Consider the following 17,553-nt stretch of genomic DNA (forward strand, 5'->3'; position numbering starts at 1 on the left):
ATCTAATTAATAAAACATTTAATTATTTTTTTTCTTTTAGAGCAGTTCATATAAGAGTGTTTCTTCCATTTTTGCTAGACTATGCATAAAAAGGTGCAACACGTACAATACGAGATTAAAAGATTCTCGTTTGAGTATGATATTCTGTTCTAGCTCTCGCACCATGCATCTCTTTAGGTTAAACATTACGACTGGCAATCGTTTTTAGAATTCACATGACACACAATCGTGATACGTTTGAGAAATCGAGTCATACTCTCGTTGGCCATCGATCGACGACGACACCATTCACCCTTTCACCACTTAAATTCAATAAATAACGACAAGAGATCATGTCGGGTTCTACCAAAAGATAACATTGAGGGTTATAAAACTCGCACAGAGACCTTCCCTTCAACTACGTTATCACTCTAAGTTATCATATTACTGACTAAATTCTTAATTCAACTACGAAAGAGAGAGAGAGAGAGAGAGAGAGAGAGAGAAACTTCAATCATCATTTACTTTCGTCTAGTCTATCCCTATGCACAATCCATATATGTATATATATGCGCAAAATCAAACGAGCCATAAGGAAGAAGAAGTACGAGAGAGAGAGAGAGAGAGAGAGAGAGAGAGAGAGAGAGAGAGAGAGAGAGAGAGAGAGAGTCTATATATGATATGATATGATGAAATTAAGGTTGTCGCGGGCGAGCCAACCAGAGTGAGCTGAGAGCTCGGAGGCGATGGAAGTACTCGGCCATTGCCAGAAGACATATCGCCGCTTGTCGGGTCGTCAGGATTTGGTGCAGCCGATGAACTATTTGTTGCCTCAGATTATCAGCCTGCAAGTACGTACCCAGCCATGCTGTTATATACCTTATAATTAATTAAACCATATCCATACATTTATACACATATATATGTATGTATAAACCTAGGGGTTTTTTTTTGGCTTTAGGTTATGAAATGAAGCATTAAATTAAATGTACTATAAGAGTGAAATTTCAAAATTCATTTCAAAAAATCCAATTAAATTAAATTATATGAACATTGTTTTCCTGGCTCTTTATTAAAGTGTTACCAATAAGCAAACCAGATTATGTAATATATGCACATATATATGTCATGGAAAGTGATTGAAAGCCATTAACAATTTTGGTCACCAAATAACTTAACTAAAACAAATATTTGGGTCACCAAGACATTTAAATATGTTTTAATTATATCATATTATGAGTGAAGATTTTGTGAAATTAAAGATAAATAAATTTAGCCATATGATAAGCAACATTCTAGAGGGATGGATGTTCTTATACACGTATGTTTTCGACTAAAACAACATAAAGTTTGAATTAGGTCTCCATGCATTTGTCTCTGAACGAACTTTAGCCTCGTTTAATGTCTGTTTGAAGTTAATTATGTATATGAATTTTAACTCTCTAGTCATCTATCTCCCGTTATATTTACAAGAATAAGAATAGTTTTGTAAAGTTTTCAAAAGCTTTCGACCAAAACCACACCAAAAGGAACGATAATCGAACAGAGAGATCAATTAGTGTATGTACCTGTTGGACGAAAGCTTCAATGGTGGAGAGCTTGTCAATGGCCAGGGCCATCTGGTTCATGTAGTCAGCCACGTTGGTAGGGTTGTTGAGTGCATCAGAAGAGATGGTGTCTGAGAGAGCTTGATACAGAGCTTCCATGCCTTGAGACAGTGCTTCTTCTCCCTCTTGTGCTGACTGTTGCAGGCCATACACTCCAAGCAGCTGTTGCTGCGTCAACTCCCCCATTTGGTTCACAACAATCTAATTAACAACACCCCACCAACACCATTATTATTCTTCATGTTAAAAGTTGCTTAACTTGATACAATGCATGAATTATCAACTCTGAAATCTCAATACACCTAAACTCACAATGGCACCTCTTGGATAGATAATCTTACTCGGTTTTGAATTAAGTATAAAAATTAATTATATATTTATCTTAATTTGAATTGGGATAACAAAGTACACGTACTCAAAGGGACACTATGACTTAATTAATTACATAATCTCTCGTATTACTAAGGCATAATAAGCGAGATTCAATTTTAACAAGTGATATCCAAATTATCTAGCACTTACAAGATAAATGAAACCCATGTGCCTACCCAAGTTTTTACACATAAATAGTATAAATGTGGAGCAAAGCTAGGGTTTTGGTGGGTACCTTGAGGAGGTTGGAGGGGCGGAAGCCGCCGAGCCACATGAAGCAGCGCTCGGCGGGAGACTTCCAGCTGCCGGAGACGAGGTGGAAGACGTCGGCCTTGGCCAGCAAGCTCTTCAGGTTCATCATCTCATCGAAGTGTGCCAAGCAGTTGTCCACTAGAACCCGAAGCTCATTCTCCGGTATCTGCTCTTCCATGGCCGCCCGCAGCTCCCACATCAGCCTGTGGTGCTGCTCCATCCACTTCCCGTACTCCATGTCGAAAACTCCAGCAACTACATGTTTTAACACATTGCAAAGCAAGCGTAAGACAATGTACAAGACGATTATTTCATCATGACCATCCGAGAGCCCGGATAATATTGTATACATTAGTACCTGGGGATATATTATTAACGAGGGGTATGCCATGGTCACCAACACCAACATAGCACCCCTAAAGCAAAACCCAAATCTTAATATTAGAGATCAGTATTTCCATGACTATGTATTTATATATATGACGTGTATATATATATATATATATGTATACGTGAAGTGATCTGGCCCTTTGCAGTTCTTGTTCAAGTTGAGCGAGCTTGAGCCTACTTGACTCCAGTTGCTGAACATAAGCCTGCAGCATTTAATGGAGATAATTAAGAAATTAATTAATTAATTACAAGATGATCAACAATTAATGGATAGACTAATCCTTCACTCTTGTTAATTTGTTCCCTATGGATGAACTTGCCTTCTTCCTGAGCCTGCTTTTCCTAGCCGCCTCTCTATTCTGAGCAAGCCTCCTCAATGTCTGCTCAAAAATAATCACGTCGAACAGATGTTAGAAGATCAACTCTATGGCTGTTTTTAGAATCGATAGCGTATAATGGCACGGAGCAATCAAGAAAAACGTATAATTGTCCACTGCTGTAGGATTGTGGACGTAAGCACATCTATCCGATATCTCTTATTTCTCTTGATTTCTGTGTGTGATTGTGCGCAGTTCGAGCTATTTAGGTACCTTGGGATCTGGTGTTTTGGGTCTTTCCTGCTCTGAGCTTGATGTTGGGCCTTTGGGGGTACCTTCAGGCTGCCACAAACAATGGAAGCAACAAGAATCCAACCAAACATTTATAATGGTAAGGCACAGAAATTAATTAATCCCTCTTCTTATGCATACTGTGTGTGTGTGTGTGTATGTGTGCATGTGTATAAAATTGCAACCTTCATAGTTTTAGCTGGTGGATCAGGCGACGGGGCGACGTTATTTTTGGGATCGGAAAGGTCGGCCGGCGGCTGATCAGAACACCTCTTTGAACCAGTGTTGGTTGATGGGGAAACTAATCCAACAGTTGCCTGTAAAGAACAAGAAACAAATTACTTGTGAAATTATGTCGTAATAACACACTAATTTTCAAGCCAGAGAGGAAGAAGAAACTGTTGGCTAGCTAGCTAGATATGATATGTGTGTGTGTGTACCTTGGTTGGCGATGGCTCAGTGTGCATCGGCTGAGAAGGGAAAATGTTCAAAGTTGGAGGGCTCATCGCATAACTCGCTGAAAAAATGAATGAATTCTCACAAAGCATTAAGAGAGAGAGAGAGAGAGAGAGAGAGAATCCCAACATCGAAAAAGCTGAGAAAACGAATCCCCCAGTTCGCACCCTTTTCAGAGTCAGAAATTCATGATCAGGAGTTTGTGGATAAACTCCAAAACAAATTTTAACATTAAACAGTCGAAGGAAGGGGGAAATTTGGAAACTTTGAAGTCTTCCTTCTGCAAGGGAATTGGTCAAATAAGTTACCTTGCAGATATAATCTGTTGAAAATACCTGTTCATCAAAGTGAATTATAACTTGAACACACACACATATAGATGGATCATGGATAGATAGATACAGGGAGAGAGAGAGAGAGAGAGAGAGAGAGAATTACGCTTTTGGTCTTGCACAGACGAGACGTCCTGTCCGCTGAAATAAAGAAAGAGGGCTTGATCCAAGTCACTCAAATCATAGGCTGCGGTATCTTTGCTCCTGTTCAGACCCACAAAAAGCAAATTAAAACCGCACCAAAAGTACCTAAAATTTAGGTGTAATTGATTAATCAACTCACGAGCGCAAATCATTACATGAAGTTGGCAGCCGCAATGGCGGATGATGAAGATGAAGAAACACCGTGATTTTGAACCAGTCCAAGCTGGCTTTGCTGCATATGTTGTTGCAGCAGTAGTTGGTGTTGATGTTGATGGTGATATTGCTGCAGCGGATCATCTCCTTTGCTGGAAGCCAGGAACCCAAGAAGAGGCTTCCTTTCTTCTTCCACCGCTTCAACATTAACAACTTGCCTTACAGAACCCATAACCGGTACTGAAACAGCTGCCGTCTCCTCCATCTTCTTCTTCACCGTCTATACATTCACATATATAAATATATCTATATACGTCTCTCAATCTTCCATCTTTCTCTTTCTGATCTCTGCTAAATCTTCAGAGAAAGTGGTTTCAGACTTCCAGTTCCCTCCCTTTATCTCTCTCCCCTCCTCTCTATCTCTCGGTGAAACCAGAAATGGAGAGAGGCTGTGGCTTGGAACGGGAGGAAAACAACCTACGGCCGACAAGGCTTATTCTTTCTTTTGTGCGCGAAATGGCGAAAAAACCCTTGGCCGTTCGGCGATATTACCATCGACAACTCCACGCATCGAACTTCGCACTCACACGTGCACCCCCCAAAGTGCCTTTCTGTTTCGCAAGAGGACAAAAAGAAGAAGAAAAAGGAAGCTTTTAGGGAAATTCAAAATTGAATTTTCACGTTCTTCTTCCCTCAAACGGCGTACGTTATCATGTATTTTCTTTTTCTTTTTTATATAAATACAAATATCTTGAGTCGAACGAGATGAAATTCTCATTTGATACTTACAAAGTAGCGTTAAAAAATAAGTTATTGTATTTTAATTTTACAATCAAATTACTCGTTATATTTTAAAATGAACTAAATAATTTATTATCTTTTTCGAAGATATAAACCATACACAAATGTGTGATTCTTCAAATTAGGGTTTGGTTGAGCCTTTTAAGACTAAGTGAGATTTATTTTGATTGAAAATAGAGTTGACATCATTAATTTAAATGGTATTTGATAATGTTATAAGGGGCTTTGAGTCTAAAGTAAAATAACTTATTTAACATTTTTTAAACTTAAATGGGTCTTGTTAAGTCTAGAAATGCAATGTGGCAAACTTGGTCATTCTTAATGTCTAAGGAGGTGTTATATGTGTGATCTTTGTGCTCTTTATATTTTTTAGAAGAATAATTAGGTATTTTCATAGTAAAATATTAGTATTCGTGTCAAAAGTCTAAAAATACAAAAGTGGTGGCCTTTTATTTGCATTACGGCTCTTGGCCGCTTCCTCTCGCAAATTCTCTTTTTGTATATATGCTGTGAGGATTGTCTCCTTTCATTTTAATTGTTGGTATATATCATGTGTTTTGTGCTTATTTACAAGGAAAAAAAAATCATGGTGTTTCCTCCAATCCTATAGATTTTACTTTGTACATGATATCATATAGAGTGGCTTTGCGGCCATTTTTTTTGCCTGCTCAAGTGGTCATCTACTTGATAACTTGGAGCCAGCAGACCCCCTGTGTGCCTCCATAGTCAAATAGTATGACGACATACTTAGTAACTTGGAGCGAACAGAACCCCTGTGTCTCTCTATAGTAAAACGGTAACTCCTGAGTTGGGCTATGATTTGATGGTTGGGGCCCTAAGTGCTTGTTCCAGTATGTTTCCTGGGGTCACTTGGTGACACTTATTCATCCCTCCAGTCCTAGTATGTCACTCTGTTCACATTGCCAGTTGGGTGGCTCTTCCACACCTGCCTTCAGTTTCGTCGCTTTTTCCTGGTCTTCACGTTCATCTGGAAGACGTGCATTCGAGCGCCTTTGGCCCTGGAGATGATTTCATCATGAGCTGGTTTTTTCTTTCCATTTTATGTGGCTCCGGTGTTGTTTATGCTATGTTTTTAAATCCAGTCTTATGTGAATCTTGAATGTGTGCTTCACTTATGTGATCTTGTACACTAAGGTATGTCCTAGTTTGTGTTCTATATAGACATTTTATTTCTATTTATACATGTCTCTCTTATTTAAAAAAAAAAAAACTTGATAACAAATAAATCTAGCATTAGTATAAGCAAAAAGCCAAAAAAACTAAAAATAACAACTGCAATATTTTAAATTATTTCTATGCATTAAGTAATTAAGTAATAAAAAATAACATCTTAGTTTGTCGACGAAAAGGATGAGAGGTAGGAAAGATTAGTCTTAATATATAATAATAACATTGTTTTAAAAAAATTTATCCCGATAACGGTGTAAAAACTTGATCATTCAAAATCTAACAAGTATACTAGTTGGTCAAGAATCTAAGTATCAATTTCTCATGAATTAACCTATTTAACTATTAAAATTATAGAATCACTTATCTTAAGTTAAACCTATTAAATATTGGGAATTTGATTAAACTAATTAATTAAAATAATAAAATAAAATTGATTCAAATGACAACTCAAACAAGAGAGAACTCAATGAATTTTGATAACTAAGATATATGTATGAATCTAGCTATGTAATGTAAATTATGAATTTTATGTGAATGAATTGGTGAATTGAGTGTGGCGCCACAACGAAACTTTCTATTGCATTTGTTATCCTATATTTAAGTTATAATGAATATATTCCCGTTTAATAACTCCCTATATATTTATGAAAGTTTAATTAAAAGAGAACGCATTATGATTTAAGAAATTCTAAACTTACGGTGAGACTTGTAGGTCACTTTATGGCTATAAACCTTACAAAAAAAATTCAATTGAGTAAGGATGACATTACTCAATTCAATAAGTAGCTATTATAAATTCATTCATCTAAAGGGATATAAATTCAAATTTTTATTGTAGACTAAAAAAATGCCCACATAATTCCCTACCTAACATGTTTTAATCAGCATATATTAGAGGAATTGTTTGTGCAATATACGTGTAAAAAAATTAATTAATAAAGTTCATTGGATGACACTTGATGACAGTTACAATTTACTTTTTAATTTATTTTAAATAAATGAATCTTGATATAATAATAAAATTATTAATTTATAAAATTAATTATTATTTAAATATCATAAATTTAAATTTTATTAACATAGTTAATTTTTTTAACCGAGTTTTATAAAGGGTATATAATTAACACTAAGGCATGGTATTTAGCAACATGTGCTATGCATATGCAAGTAAAAAAATAAAATATTTTAAATAAAGATTTATTGGATGACAATTGATGGTTGTGATCTAGTTTTTATATTTTTTTTAAGTAAAATTTAGATAAATGTTAAAGTTAGTAAAGTGGTAAAATTAAATATTTTATACTATAATGTCATCATGAGATCAAATTTTGATGATCATGTTTAATTTTTTCTTTAAACAAATAATATGAAAGGTATCTTGATAATTCACATGTCCTCTTTAATTACTTATAATAATATAGATCTAGATAATGGTCCACAATAAATCTAATTTGATCAAATAAAAAATCAATATTCAACAACAATTAATTAGAACCCTAAAATCAAAATAACCACACATGCATTCAATTAAGACTTTGATATAAGAAATAAATTAATAAATTTTTTAATATAAGTTGATAACAGATCAATTGCCCTATCGTTATCATACAATTATGAATATAAATATTTAGACACACTCAAATATTGTCTCTAAATCTATAAAATTCTGTATCTGATATTATAGAAACGAAACTAAAAAAAGAATACAAGTATAGGTACATGAAAACAAACACTCAATTCATCCAATCTCTATGAATTGTCATCCCTAGTCCAATGATATAAATTATGACATTTCTAGGATGTATAAAGCCCAATAGATGGATTGATACAAACTACCATGATCTCTCCATTTCACATAATTTTGTGACAAAGTGATCCTAATTAGTCAATTTTTAACTCTCTCGATTTGTTCTCTTTGCTTGATAATTCTTTAATCTTGTTCTAACCTTGTAAAATAAAAATAGCAATGTTTCCATGTGTTAAAACTTCACAATCAGGTTAGAAAAGGCCACAAGATAAGAGATTTTTTAATTAATTATTTGAAAACCTCAACCCAAAAGTCTAATCATATTGAGGTTTGTTAAAGGCTGATTTGGAAGTTGTGATTGATTATATCATAACTTAACTTCTAGAAAGTGACTCAGACTTAAAACTATAACTGCAGATTTATATTGCATTGACTCCATCAAAACAAAAATGTCAATATACGTGAATCTATTATAATTCAATAATTTTAAATTTAACGAAGTCGACGTTACCCATCACTTTTAGTTAGTCTAGTAAATAAGAAATATTAAAAATTAACTACTAAATAAAATTTACTAAATCTTATCCGAGTTTGAGGAACCAACTTTTCTAATCCATTTAGGAGGCGTTTGTTAATCAAGAAAAGAGTTAGAAAAGTCAAGATATGGAATGCAACCTGGACTTTTATCCTTTCTAACATGTTTGTTAAGTTTATTTAACTATTCTTAGAAAAATCATTAATGACCTCTTATTTTAATCTTTTAATATACGCTTATCTCTCCTCCCCTCAAGATAAGTATATCTTGATTTTTATAGATAAGAAAAAAATTATATTTGTGTCCTCTAGTGCATTTTAAAAATTTTAACAAACAACTTAATAAAAATCTTGAAATAATATTTCCTAACTTTATCTTGATCATTCCATATCTTGGTCCGAAAACCATTTCAGACTTATCTTGATACTCTCTTATCTTGCTCATTTTAACAAATGCTACTTATGATACAAAACTTCACTTTCAAACATTTTTTTCCTAAACCTATTAATTATATTACCTACATTCAAAGGGGGATCTTTCATTTATGACTTTTCATTCTATCGACCAGAAGGGGTTTCTTGACCAAAGCAATAAACTTTAATGTTAATTGGAATAATATATTAAATTTTAATCTCTTTAAATAAGATTGATTATGTCAATTATAATAAGTTAATTATTTTTATTTATATTCATATTTTTTGTAAAATTTTTCTTTGTAACTCATATCGTGTATAAAAGTTTTTGATCAAATATGTTAAGTTTTTTTTTATTAAGTTGGTTATTTAATTGATCTTCTTGTATCTATTGTGTTAAAGGTTTCTCCATTTTATTTAGTCTTCTCATAAAAGATCTCTTATTATTAGATAATCAATTCATGTTAATCATATTTCACGTATCTTGTCATTAATATAAGTTATTATGATGTTATTTCAAATAATCTCATCATTAATTTTATTCTTTCTTCTGATCGAATATTCGTTGTGTTATATATATATGTATTCATATAAAATTTATGTTGTATCTCATTCACTATACTTAAAAGAAAGGCAAAAAATTGTTTTTTTATTTTTATTTTTCAAGCATTTTACTTGATTGTGAGTAAATAAACACCAACTAGCCATGATCTTTGGCATTATTATAAGGACCACCTTCTAGTTTAAGAATAATGACCTTTCGTTAAATAATGGCAATTAAACCTTCTTCAACGATGGTAATGGTTGTGGCACCGATGTCTTCTCCCTACTTCTTTCTATCTCTTAAATCTAGGTTCTTCATAATTGATCAAAGAACCTAAAAATCGGGTTCTTCAATCAATTTTGGAATCCAAAAATCATTGGTTCTCCATCGCTTTCAAAAACCCAACTACTTTTGATTTTTTAAAATTGACTAAAAAATCCAAAACTTGTTGATTTTGTCAATCAATTCCATTCTTTTTGGATCAAAGAATGTTTTCATTTTCATAAACAACAAAGTAAAAAACTAAGAAGTTGGTGTCAAAAGTGAGGTAAACTTTCTAACATTACAAATGGTAGCATCATTAAAAAGGTAAAAAAAAAAAAAAAAAAACTTTTTTAGAGTTCATTTGACTATAATTTTGTTTTTGTTTTTAAAATTTTATAAATAAAAACAAAATGGCACTTAATAATCTTGAGCCTTTAATTATGTTGCATTAATGTACGTAGTATTTAGTGAAGCTTAATTAACTTTAATTTTTTGTATTGTTGTCAAAATATAATAATAGATTTATAGATGTTTGAGAGTTTCTTGAGTTTTTAATATTAAGGAGATCAATAAAATGAAAGAAAATTAGGGACACAGGGTCTCTCCAATTAATGGAGATCCTCTTGTTCTTAAGTTATTCTTAACCCAAAAAGAGAGAAGTATTTAGATAGTTTAAGTAAGAGTTTTTACATACATACCTCAATTAGAATGATGATTCCCTACCTATAAAAGATAAGATTAATAGGCGCATGTGCATTCGCGTCTTTCAAAGTTATTTATTCCTAATGTTTTGACAGATATCTCAAATGTGAGTTAATACATTTTTTATGGAATATAATCTAGAGTGTCCCCCAAATGCTATATTTATGGGAGTTGAGGAGACACCTCCAAGATGGTCTGTCACGGACAAATATGTCAAGAAGGTCTCTAGGGCCTCACTTTTTAAGCTTCTTTTTTCTTGACCTATTTTGAGATTGGCCCCACATTCTTAAGCATAATAATTTGAACTCAAAAAACAAAATATAATATAATGAAAAGTATTCACTATGAAAAGTCAAGAGGCTTCTTCTTCGTGTGGTTTTGATTGACTACTGATACTGATGACAAAGTATTCACTATAAGTGGAGATTAATTAATTATTATTTAAATAAGCAAAAATAATTACATTATAATATAATGAAAAGGTTCAAACCAGTAATGTTTTGCTTTTTATGAAATATTAATGATAGTAAATAGCATCTATAACTTTTAGTGATCTTTTAACTAAAATGGATAAAATCAATTTTGAGGGACACTATACATAATAGTCTGAATCAGTTTCATAGTTTCTTATTGACTTTTAAAAAATAATTTATATTTTTTCATAACCCTCCTAACCCAACCTACTATATTGACTTTGATCTCTATGTATTTTAAACTTATCAATATTTTATACCATTTTTTCAATGTTTGGATGGCAAAATGTGGGGGAATTATTTTTAATATAAAAAATAACTTTGATAACAAATTTTGACAAGTCATTTTTGGCCGTCAAACTAAAATTAATCCTTTACCATTTTATAGGAATTTTAAATGGGTCGAGCTTCCCATCAACCTTAAAAGAGATGAGTTAAGTTGGGTTTGGTTCATTTTTTATGAAAAATAAGACCCACCTCAACTCACCTTGAGTGGGTTGAGCTAGGTCGACTTGTCGGGCTCCCAAACTAAGATGGGGTCAAGATTGCAAACCTTAACGAGTCGAGCCTCAGCAAAAGTCTACCAAGCAAATGTATTTTTAAAACAATTTGAAAATAATTTAAAAAATATGTTTATTTAATTAATATTTAAGATGTAAAAAGAATTAAAAATGTAAAAGTTGAAATTTTGAAAATTAAAACTTTCAATAGTTTTCTATTTCACTTTTCAAAGTAGTATTAAATTTTATAAATATTTAAAATTATAAAAATTACTTAATATTTTGTATTCAAACTCCAATAATTATATATGAGATACATATTTATTTATATATTTATAATATTTTAAAGTGATTATGATTTTTAGAGTACGAGATATAAATTGTCTTGCAAAAACTTGTAAAATTGTACCAATCATGTTTTGGGTTATTATCTGGATAGTATTTGAGGTTATTTTGTGTGGTAGAGTCTTTATAAGAACCCTCAAATTAAGCCATTTTTTATTGTAGTCAAATACTAAAATAGAACTATTACAGAATAAGCAGATATAGAAGCAATTGTTATAAGTGTAGCCCTTGCATGGGGAATCATTGCCATTGATGGAACTTTCGGGTAGAAGGATTCATAGCTCTTGATGCACACAATGAACAAAAACTTATTGTTGGCATGTCATCTTATGAGATACTAAGCCCAAATCGAATTGAATATTCGTACAAGTCAAGTCAGCGAGGTCACAAGCCCAAAAATATTGGGCTCAAGCTAACCCCATAAAAATAATGAAGCGAGGTAAACCCAAGTCACTATTGTCAAGTTGGCCGTTTAACATTTCTAATATTTTGATAAGAATTTAACAAGTATAAAATATTTTATATAAAAATAAATAAAAGTATTTTACTCAAAATCCCCATTACTTCAAAATTTTCATAAACATAACTATATATTTATATATGAAGTAATATATGTATATATACAGTCATCAATTTAAGATTATCAAATTAAGATTATTATTAATCAAATTAAAATATAAGAAGTCATGCATTAATTTTTGAAATAATATATATATATATATATATATTAAAGTTAATTAAGAGACGTCTGGAGTCCGTCAAGACTCAACGGGGGATGAGATTAAGGTCTGGCCTTGAGGTTGAGGGTAAGGTTTGTCTGGGCTAATATAATATCCACGGCAGCCGTCAGAAAGTCAGACATGTTTCCGTCAACCTGACAGCACGTGCCAAAGTACCGTTTCGTCAGGCCGCTGCGTGCACCTTCTTAGCTGGTGGGCCCCACTGCCAAGCAAATCAAAGTGGACCAGACGGCTGCGAGTTTCTCTCGGGGCCGCGGATGAATATCCCTCCAGCAAGTGGGGCCCACCATGCCCCGTGTAATAAATACATGGTTGAACAAAATTTAATATATTTTATTTTATATTTATTATATTTTTATGTTTAATATTTAAATAACTTTATTAGTTAATTATAAATATATCGTATTTTAAATTATACAAAAAAAAATAACGATAGTGATTGTTTTTAAGAGTAATGGTTAATATGTAATAAATATACTTTGTTATTAAAAAATTATAATTATTATATGTTATTTTTAATTACAAAATACTCTCATCAAATTAATATTTTTGCTCTTATAATTTTACGTTATTTTTATTCGGCCATTCGAAATTTTCGTTATATCCAATTACACTCCTGATTTGATTTTTGAATTAATTTAATTCATGTATTTTAATTTTTTTTATGATAATTTAAATTTTTTGTTATTTTGTTTACATTCGTAAACCTATTTTTTAGAGTCAAATTAACTTATGTGCTTTCATGTATAAAAAAATATAAAATGAGATTACGAAATACATATCAGACTCTATTTTTGTTAAAATACAAAGGTTAACTAGACTCAAAAATACAAATTCAACAGTATAATCAAAACAATAAAATATTCAGGTTGTTAATGAAAAAAAAAATCAAAATACAAAGTTAGATTGACTAAAAAATACAGATTTATATGTGTAATCAAAATAACGAAATGTTTGAGTAATCACATAAAAAAAAAGTAAATTTATAGGAGTAAAAATATAAATTTAGCCATTAATAAATTATTACAAATCACGATACATTTATAATTAACTAATAGAATTGCTTTGTAGTTAAGAATTAGATGTAATAAATGTATTTTATCAGAAAGAAAAATATACTTATTGCATATGTTGATTGTAAGAAATTTTGTGGGCAAAGAAGGAAGTGGTAGGTTGATTAATTAATAATTTGAATGGCATTTTAGAAAATAAAATCTTGAGAGAAGTTCACTAGTTGGTAAAATTAAAAATTGTATATTTACTTGTATAATAGAATAGATTAAGATTAAAATTATTATCGAATAGTATTTTATATTTTCATTATAATATTATTTTAACTTAATTACCCCATAACATATACCATTTGTAATTAAAAGACACAACATTTGGGTTCCATAATAAAATCCAAACAAGATTTAGATTTAGGGTTCTAACAAACTCGAAACGCATTTGAGTTCAAATGATATATAGTAAGAGACAAGTTAAGAAGAAAAGAGAAAGACGGTTACTAATAAAGAAAACCTATCTATGTCTATGTGTGTGTAAAGATAAAAAAAGAGAAATAGATGAGCGATGGGGTTTCTTCTTCATTTTTCAACTCATTGGCCAGTGAAAAAGAATAAACCCCATCCCTACTGCAAAGTAATAGGGTTTCGTCCGCATTTTTCACCTATCAATAGTAGAGCACAATTATATATGGGATTTATTTCCATCATCGACAATTGACAATGGGTAATCATTTGCTAGTTTTCAACAATGCGATAAAATGAAGAGAAAAAATAAGGCACGGAAAGAGAGAGAAATATGAAAAATTTCTTAAATATAAAGGTAAAATAGTTTTTTGTCTTTCTCCAATGTTTAATTTTACTTCCGTTGTTTGCTAGTCTACTTCTTTGCTTTTTTTTGTGAGACTAAGGGTATGCCCCGATAATTTGTAGAAGTTTGCGGTCATCATTTAATGCATTTTTTATTTATAGAAAAAAATGGTTTTTTGATATAATATGTGGGGCGCATGTTATTTTCCAAAACACATGGATGGTTGATGTATTTTAACCAAATCTCAAGGTACTATGTAAATTTACCCATAAATAAATGAAAAGTCAAAAATCCTAAGCGCTTTTAGTTTTGAATTGGAAATGGAAATTCTATCTCTATTATAGCTAGATTGGAAGGTTGGACAACCTAAACTCTAAAATCTAAATTCAATTAGAGTTTAATAAATTTTAATTGAGTTTTAGTAAATCTTAATATCTAACACTTACTTTTAATGTTAACTAATTTCAACAACCATTAATCATAGTAGTGTCTATTAAAATGAGTCAGATAAAATTATATCAAAATAAGATTAGAATATTTTATGAATCAAGATATGAAATTATTAAGATAAGAGTGAAAAAAATATTTTAAAATTTTTATTAAATTATTTATTAAATTTTTTAAAATGCACTAAAGGATGCATATGTTATTTTTTCTTATCTGTAAGGACCAATATAAATTTATCTAAAGGATATAATAGATAAATTTGTCTAAAAAAACTCATATAAAAAGTTACATCACTTTTTTTTATAATGATCATCAAATAAATTTAATAAAAATAATAAAAATTACTTTTATCTATAATATTTTTTATATTTTACTTTTTTCGATCCATATCTTAATTAGCAAATACTACTTAAGCGAACTTTATTACCATCTAACAAGTGATATCTTAGGTAAAACATATCATAAAAAAAAAAAGAAAAAAAGAAAAAGAACTAAACCTACTTTTTGGTTCTCTAATTGGGGGTGGGTCCTACCTTTTGTGAAAGTAGCCCAGTGTGGTTCTATGCTTGCTATATTTAGTCAACAATTGGTATCAATGTTTTCTATTACTAAACAAATAATATTTTGAAATTTAGGGCCAAATATGAGAAAAAAGAGTAAGAGAAGTAATAGCCTATTTGGTCACGTCGTGGTGAAGAAAAAAAAATGATTTTTTAAATTATGAATAGTCAATATTAACCTCAATAAATATTTAAATTTATGACTATTAATTTTTTTTAATATATTAAATATATATTTTAAACCATCGTCATCATAGCTGAGCGAAGACCCTCATGACTTACTAGGAGTTTCAACCCTAGCCATGGGTTTCTTGACGATTTAGGGTTTCAGAGCAATCTTGTCCTTCTTTGTTCATTAGTCGTCATTTTGTTTTTAAAATTAATTATACATTTAGATAAAATGTACCAAATGGAAAAATTTTCTAAATAGTACCAAACACACTCTAAGGATTAATTGTTGGATTATTAGTTTCAAAATAATTAATTAAATAAATAAAGGAATATAATTTTATATTAAAAATAAAAAAACAATAATAATTTTTGTGCATAATAATTAATTTATTATGAAGATATTTATTCTTTTACATTTTCTTGAATACGAAATTAGCTATAGTGCTTTGATGCTTTTGTACAGGCCCGAGTAAGGCTCAATATTCACTCTTTGGGCTCACTTAGGTCCATTACATCCTTTAAATACTTTAGGCCCAATATATAGGCCCAACATGTACCTTTAAAACTCCTTGGGCCTGTGGAGGCCCCAACTGGCATCTTTAACATTTTGAGCCCGTTGTCTCGATCCAAATCACCTTTTTATACGTTAATTAAATGTGAAATCGTACGGCAATATCACCTCTTAAATTAATAAAAGATATTCTCATCGCTCGACATTAATATAAAATGTATAGTCTTGTTGACATATTTTAATTTTTTTTTAAAAAAAAGCAAAATACTTAATTTACCATCCACTTAATTAAAATAGGGGAAATTATAGGAATTTCCAAGATGTAGTATCATTTATCTAAAAAAAAATAATTTTTTTTAAAAACAATTTGTTTAAACACATTATGAAATTTATATTTATTTTTAAATTGAATAATTATTTTTTAATAATTTTTTATATTAAAAATTATGTTTACAAAAAAAATCTCTAGATTTTTATAACTAAAATTAATATTTAATCATAAAACTTTAAAATGTTAGAAGTATTTACACACATATACGTGATAAAAAAAAATAATTATATATATTGCAATTGATGATAACTAATTAGTAGATGTTAAACTTCATGTCTATCAAATCATTACACAAAACTAATAAGTTAGTCGGAATGAGTAAAGATTTGGTTTTGAATTGAGATAGATCCAATTAAATGAGTCGAATCTTTTATTTGATTTGGATTAGACCTATACTCATACCTGGATCTAAAAATACTCGGATCTAAATATATGGAGACATATATTGCCTTTAAATAACTTGAAAAAAATATATATTTTTGTAATTTTTCTATAGCTAAAATATTTCCCATTAACATGCAAGCAAAACTAATTTAGTTATAGATCAATTTTAGGCCAAACTTATATTTTTTTCCTTGTACTTTAAAGTTTCTTTTTTTATATGATTATTTAAATTTTTTGTTGTTTCAATTACACTTATGAAATTGTATTTTCAAATCAATTTAACTTCTATACTTTGACACTTTTTTTTCCATATTGCAACCCAAATTTTTCATTGTTTCGAATACACTCTTAAATCTGTATTTTTTAGTCAATTTAACTCTTATACTTTGACATGAACAGAGTGTGATGTGTGACGTGTACTTTTTCATCTCACTTTATTTTTTTTTTTTACACATAAAAGTATATGAATTAAATTGAATCGAAAATACAAGTTCAGTGGTGTAATCGAAACAATAAAAAGTACGAGTTGCTACACGAAAAAAATATCAAAGTATAAATGTTAAATTAACTCAAAAATACAAGTTCAACAGTATAATTGAAACTACAAAAAATTAAAGTGATCACATGAAAAAACGTGCAAATAGAGAAACAAAAATATGGATTTGACCATCAATTTTATGGGTATTTTCTTTGGCTAAATACATATTTTAACCCTATACTTGTATATTTTTTTATTTAGATACTCGAACTTTTTGTTATTTCAAATACACCTTGAACTATTTTATT

The 17,553-nt window shown here is 30.3% G+C and overlaps 1 protein-coding gene across 2 annotated transcripts; it reads right to left on the reverse strand.

Annotated features, from left to right (window-relative positions):
- Positions 1-485: 485 nt before the first annotated feature.
- LOC127787973 (bZIP transcription factor TGA10-like) lies at positions 486-4,774 on the reverse strand. Of its 2 annotated transcripts, XM_052316084.1 has the most exons (13): positions 4,296-4,774; positions 4,103-4,200; positions 3,973-3,999; positions 3,649-3,725; positions 3,394-3,525; positions 3,191-3,259; positions 2,921-2,980; positions 2,723-2,803; positions 2,569-2,626; positions 2,194-2,465; positions 1,548-1,787; positions 622-824; positions 486-587 (listed from the first exon to the last, which is right to left on the reverse strand). In XM_052316084.1, the coding sequence occupies exons 1-12, from the start codon at positions 4,556-4,558 to the stop codon at positions 675-677; spliced, it is 1,527 nt and encodes a 508-aa protein (XP_052172044.1). In that variant the 5' UTR covers positions 4,559-4,774; the 3' UTR covers positions 486-587; positions 622-674. The 2 variants fall into 2 exon arrangements, with proteins under 2 accessions (XP_052172044.1, XP_052172045.1); XM_052316085.1 differs by lacking the exon at positions 3,973-3,999.
- Positions 4,775-17,553: the final 12,779 nt, after the last annotated feature.

This window comes from Diospyros lotus, chromosome 13 (assembly GCF_014633365.1).
Source record: "Diospyros lotus cultivar Yz01 chromosome 13, ASM1463336v1, whole genome shotgun sequence".
Lineage (NCBI taxonomy): Eukaryota > Viridiplantae > Streptophyta > Magnoliopsida > Ericales > Ebenaceae > Diospyros > Diospyros lotus.

What these genes read in the sequence shown, in the direction of transcription:
- LOC127787973 (XM_052316084.1), bottom strand. Translation starts at nt 4,558, where the DNA reads ATGGAGGAGACGGCAGCTGTTTCAGTACCGGTTATGGGTTCTGTAAGG. An exon ending in GTCTGTGCAAGACCAAAAGC is followed by an intron (nt 4,000 to 4,102) that starts GTAATTCTCTCT and finishes TTTGATGAACAG; the next exon opens with GTATTTTCAACAGATTATAT. An exon ending in CGTTAATAATATATCCCCAG is followed by an intron (nt 2,466 to 2,568) that starts GTACTAATGTAT and finishes TAAAACATGTAG; the next exon opens with TTGCTGGAGTTTTCGACATG.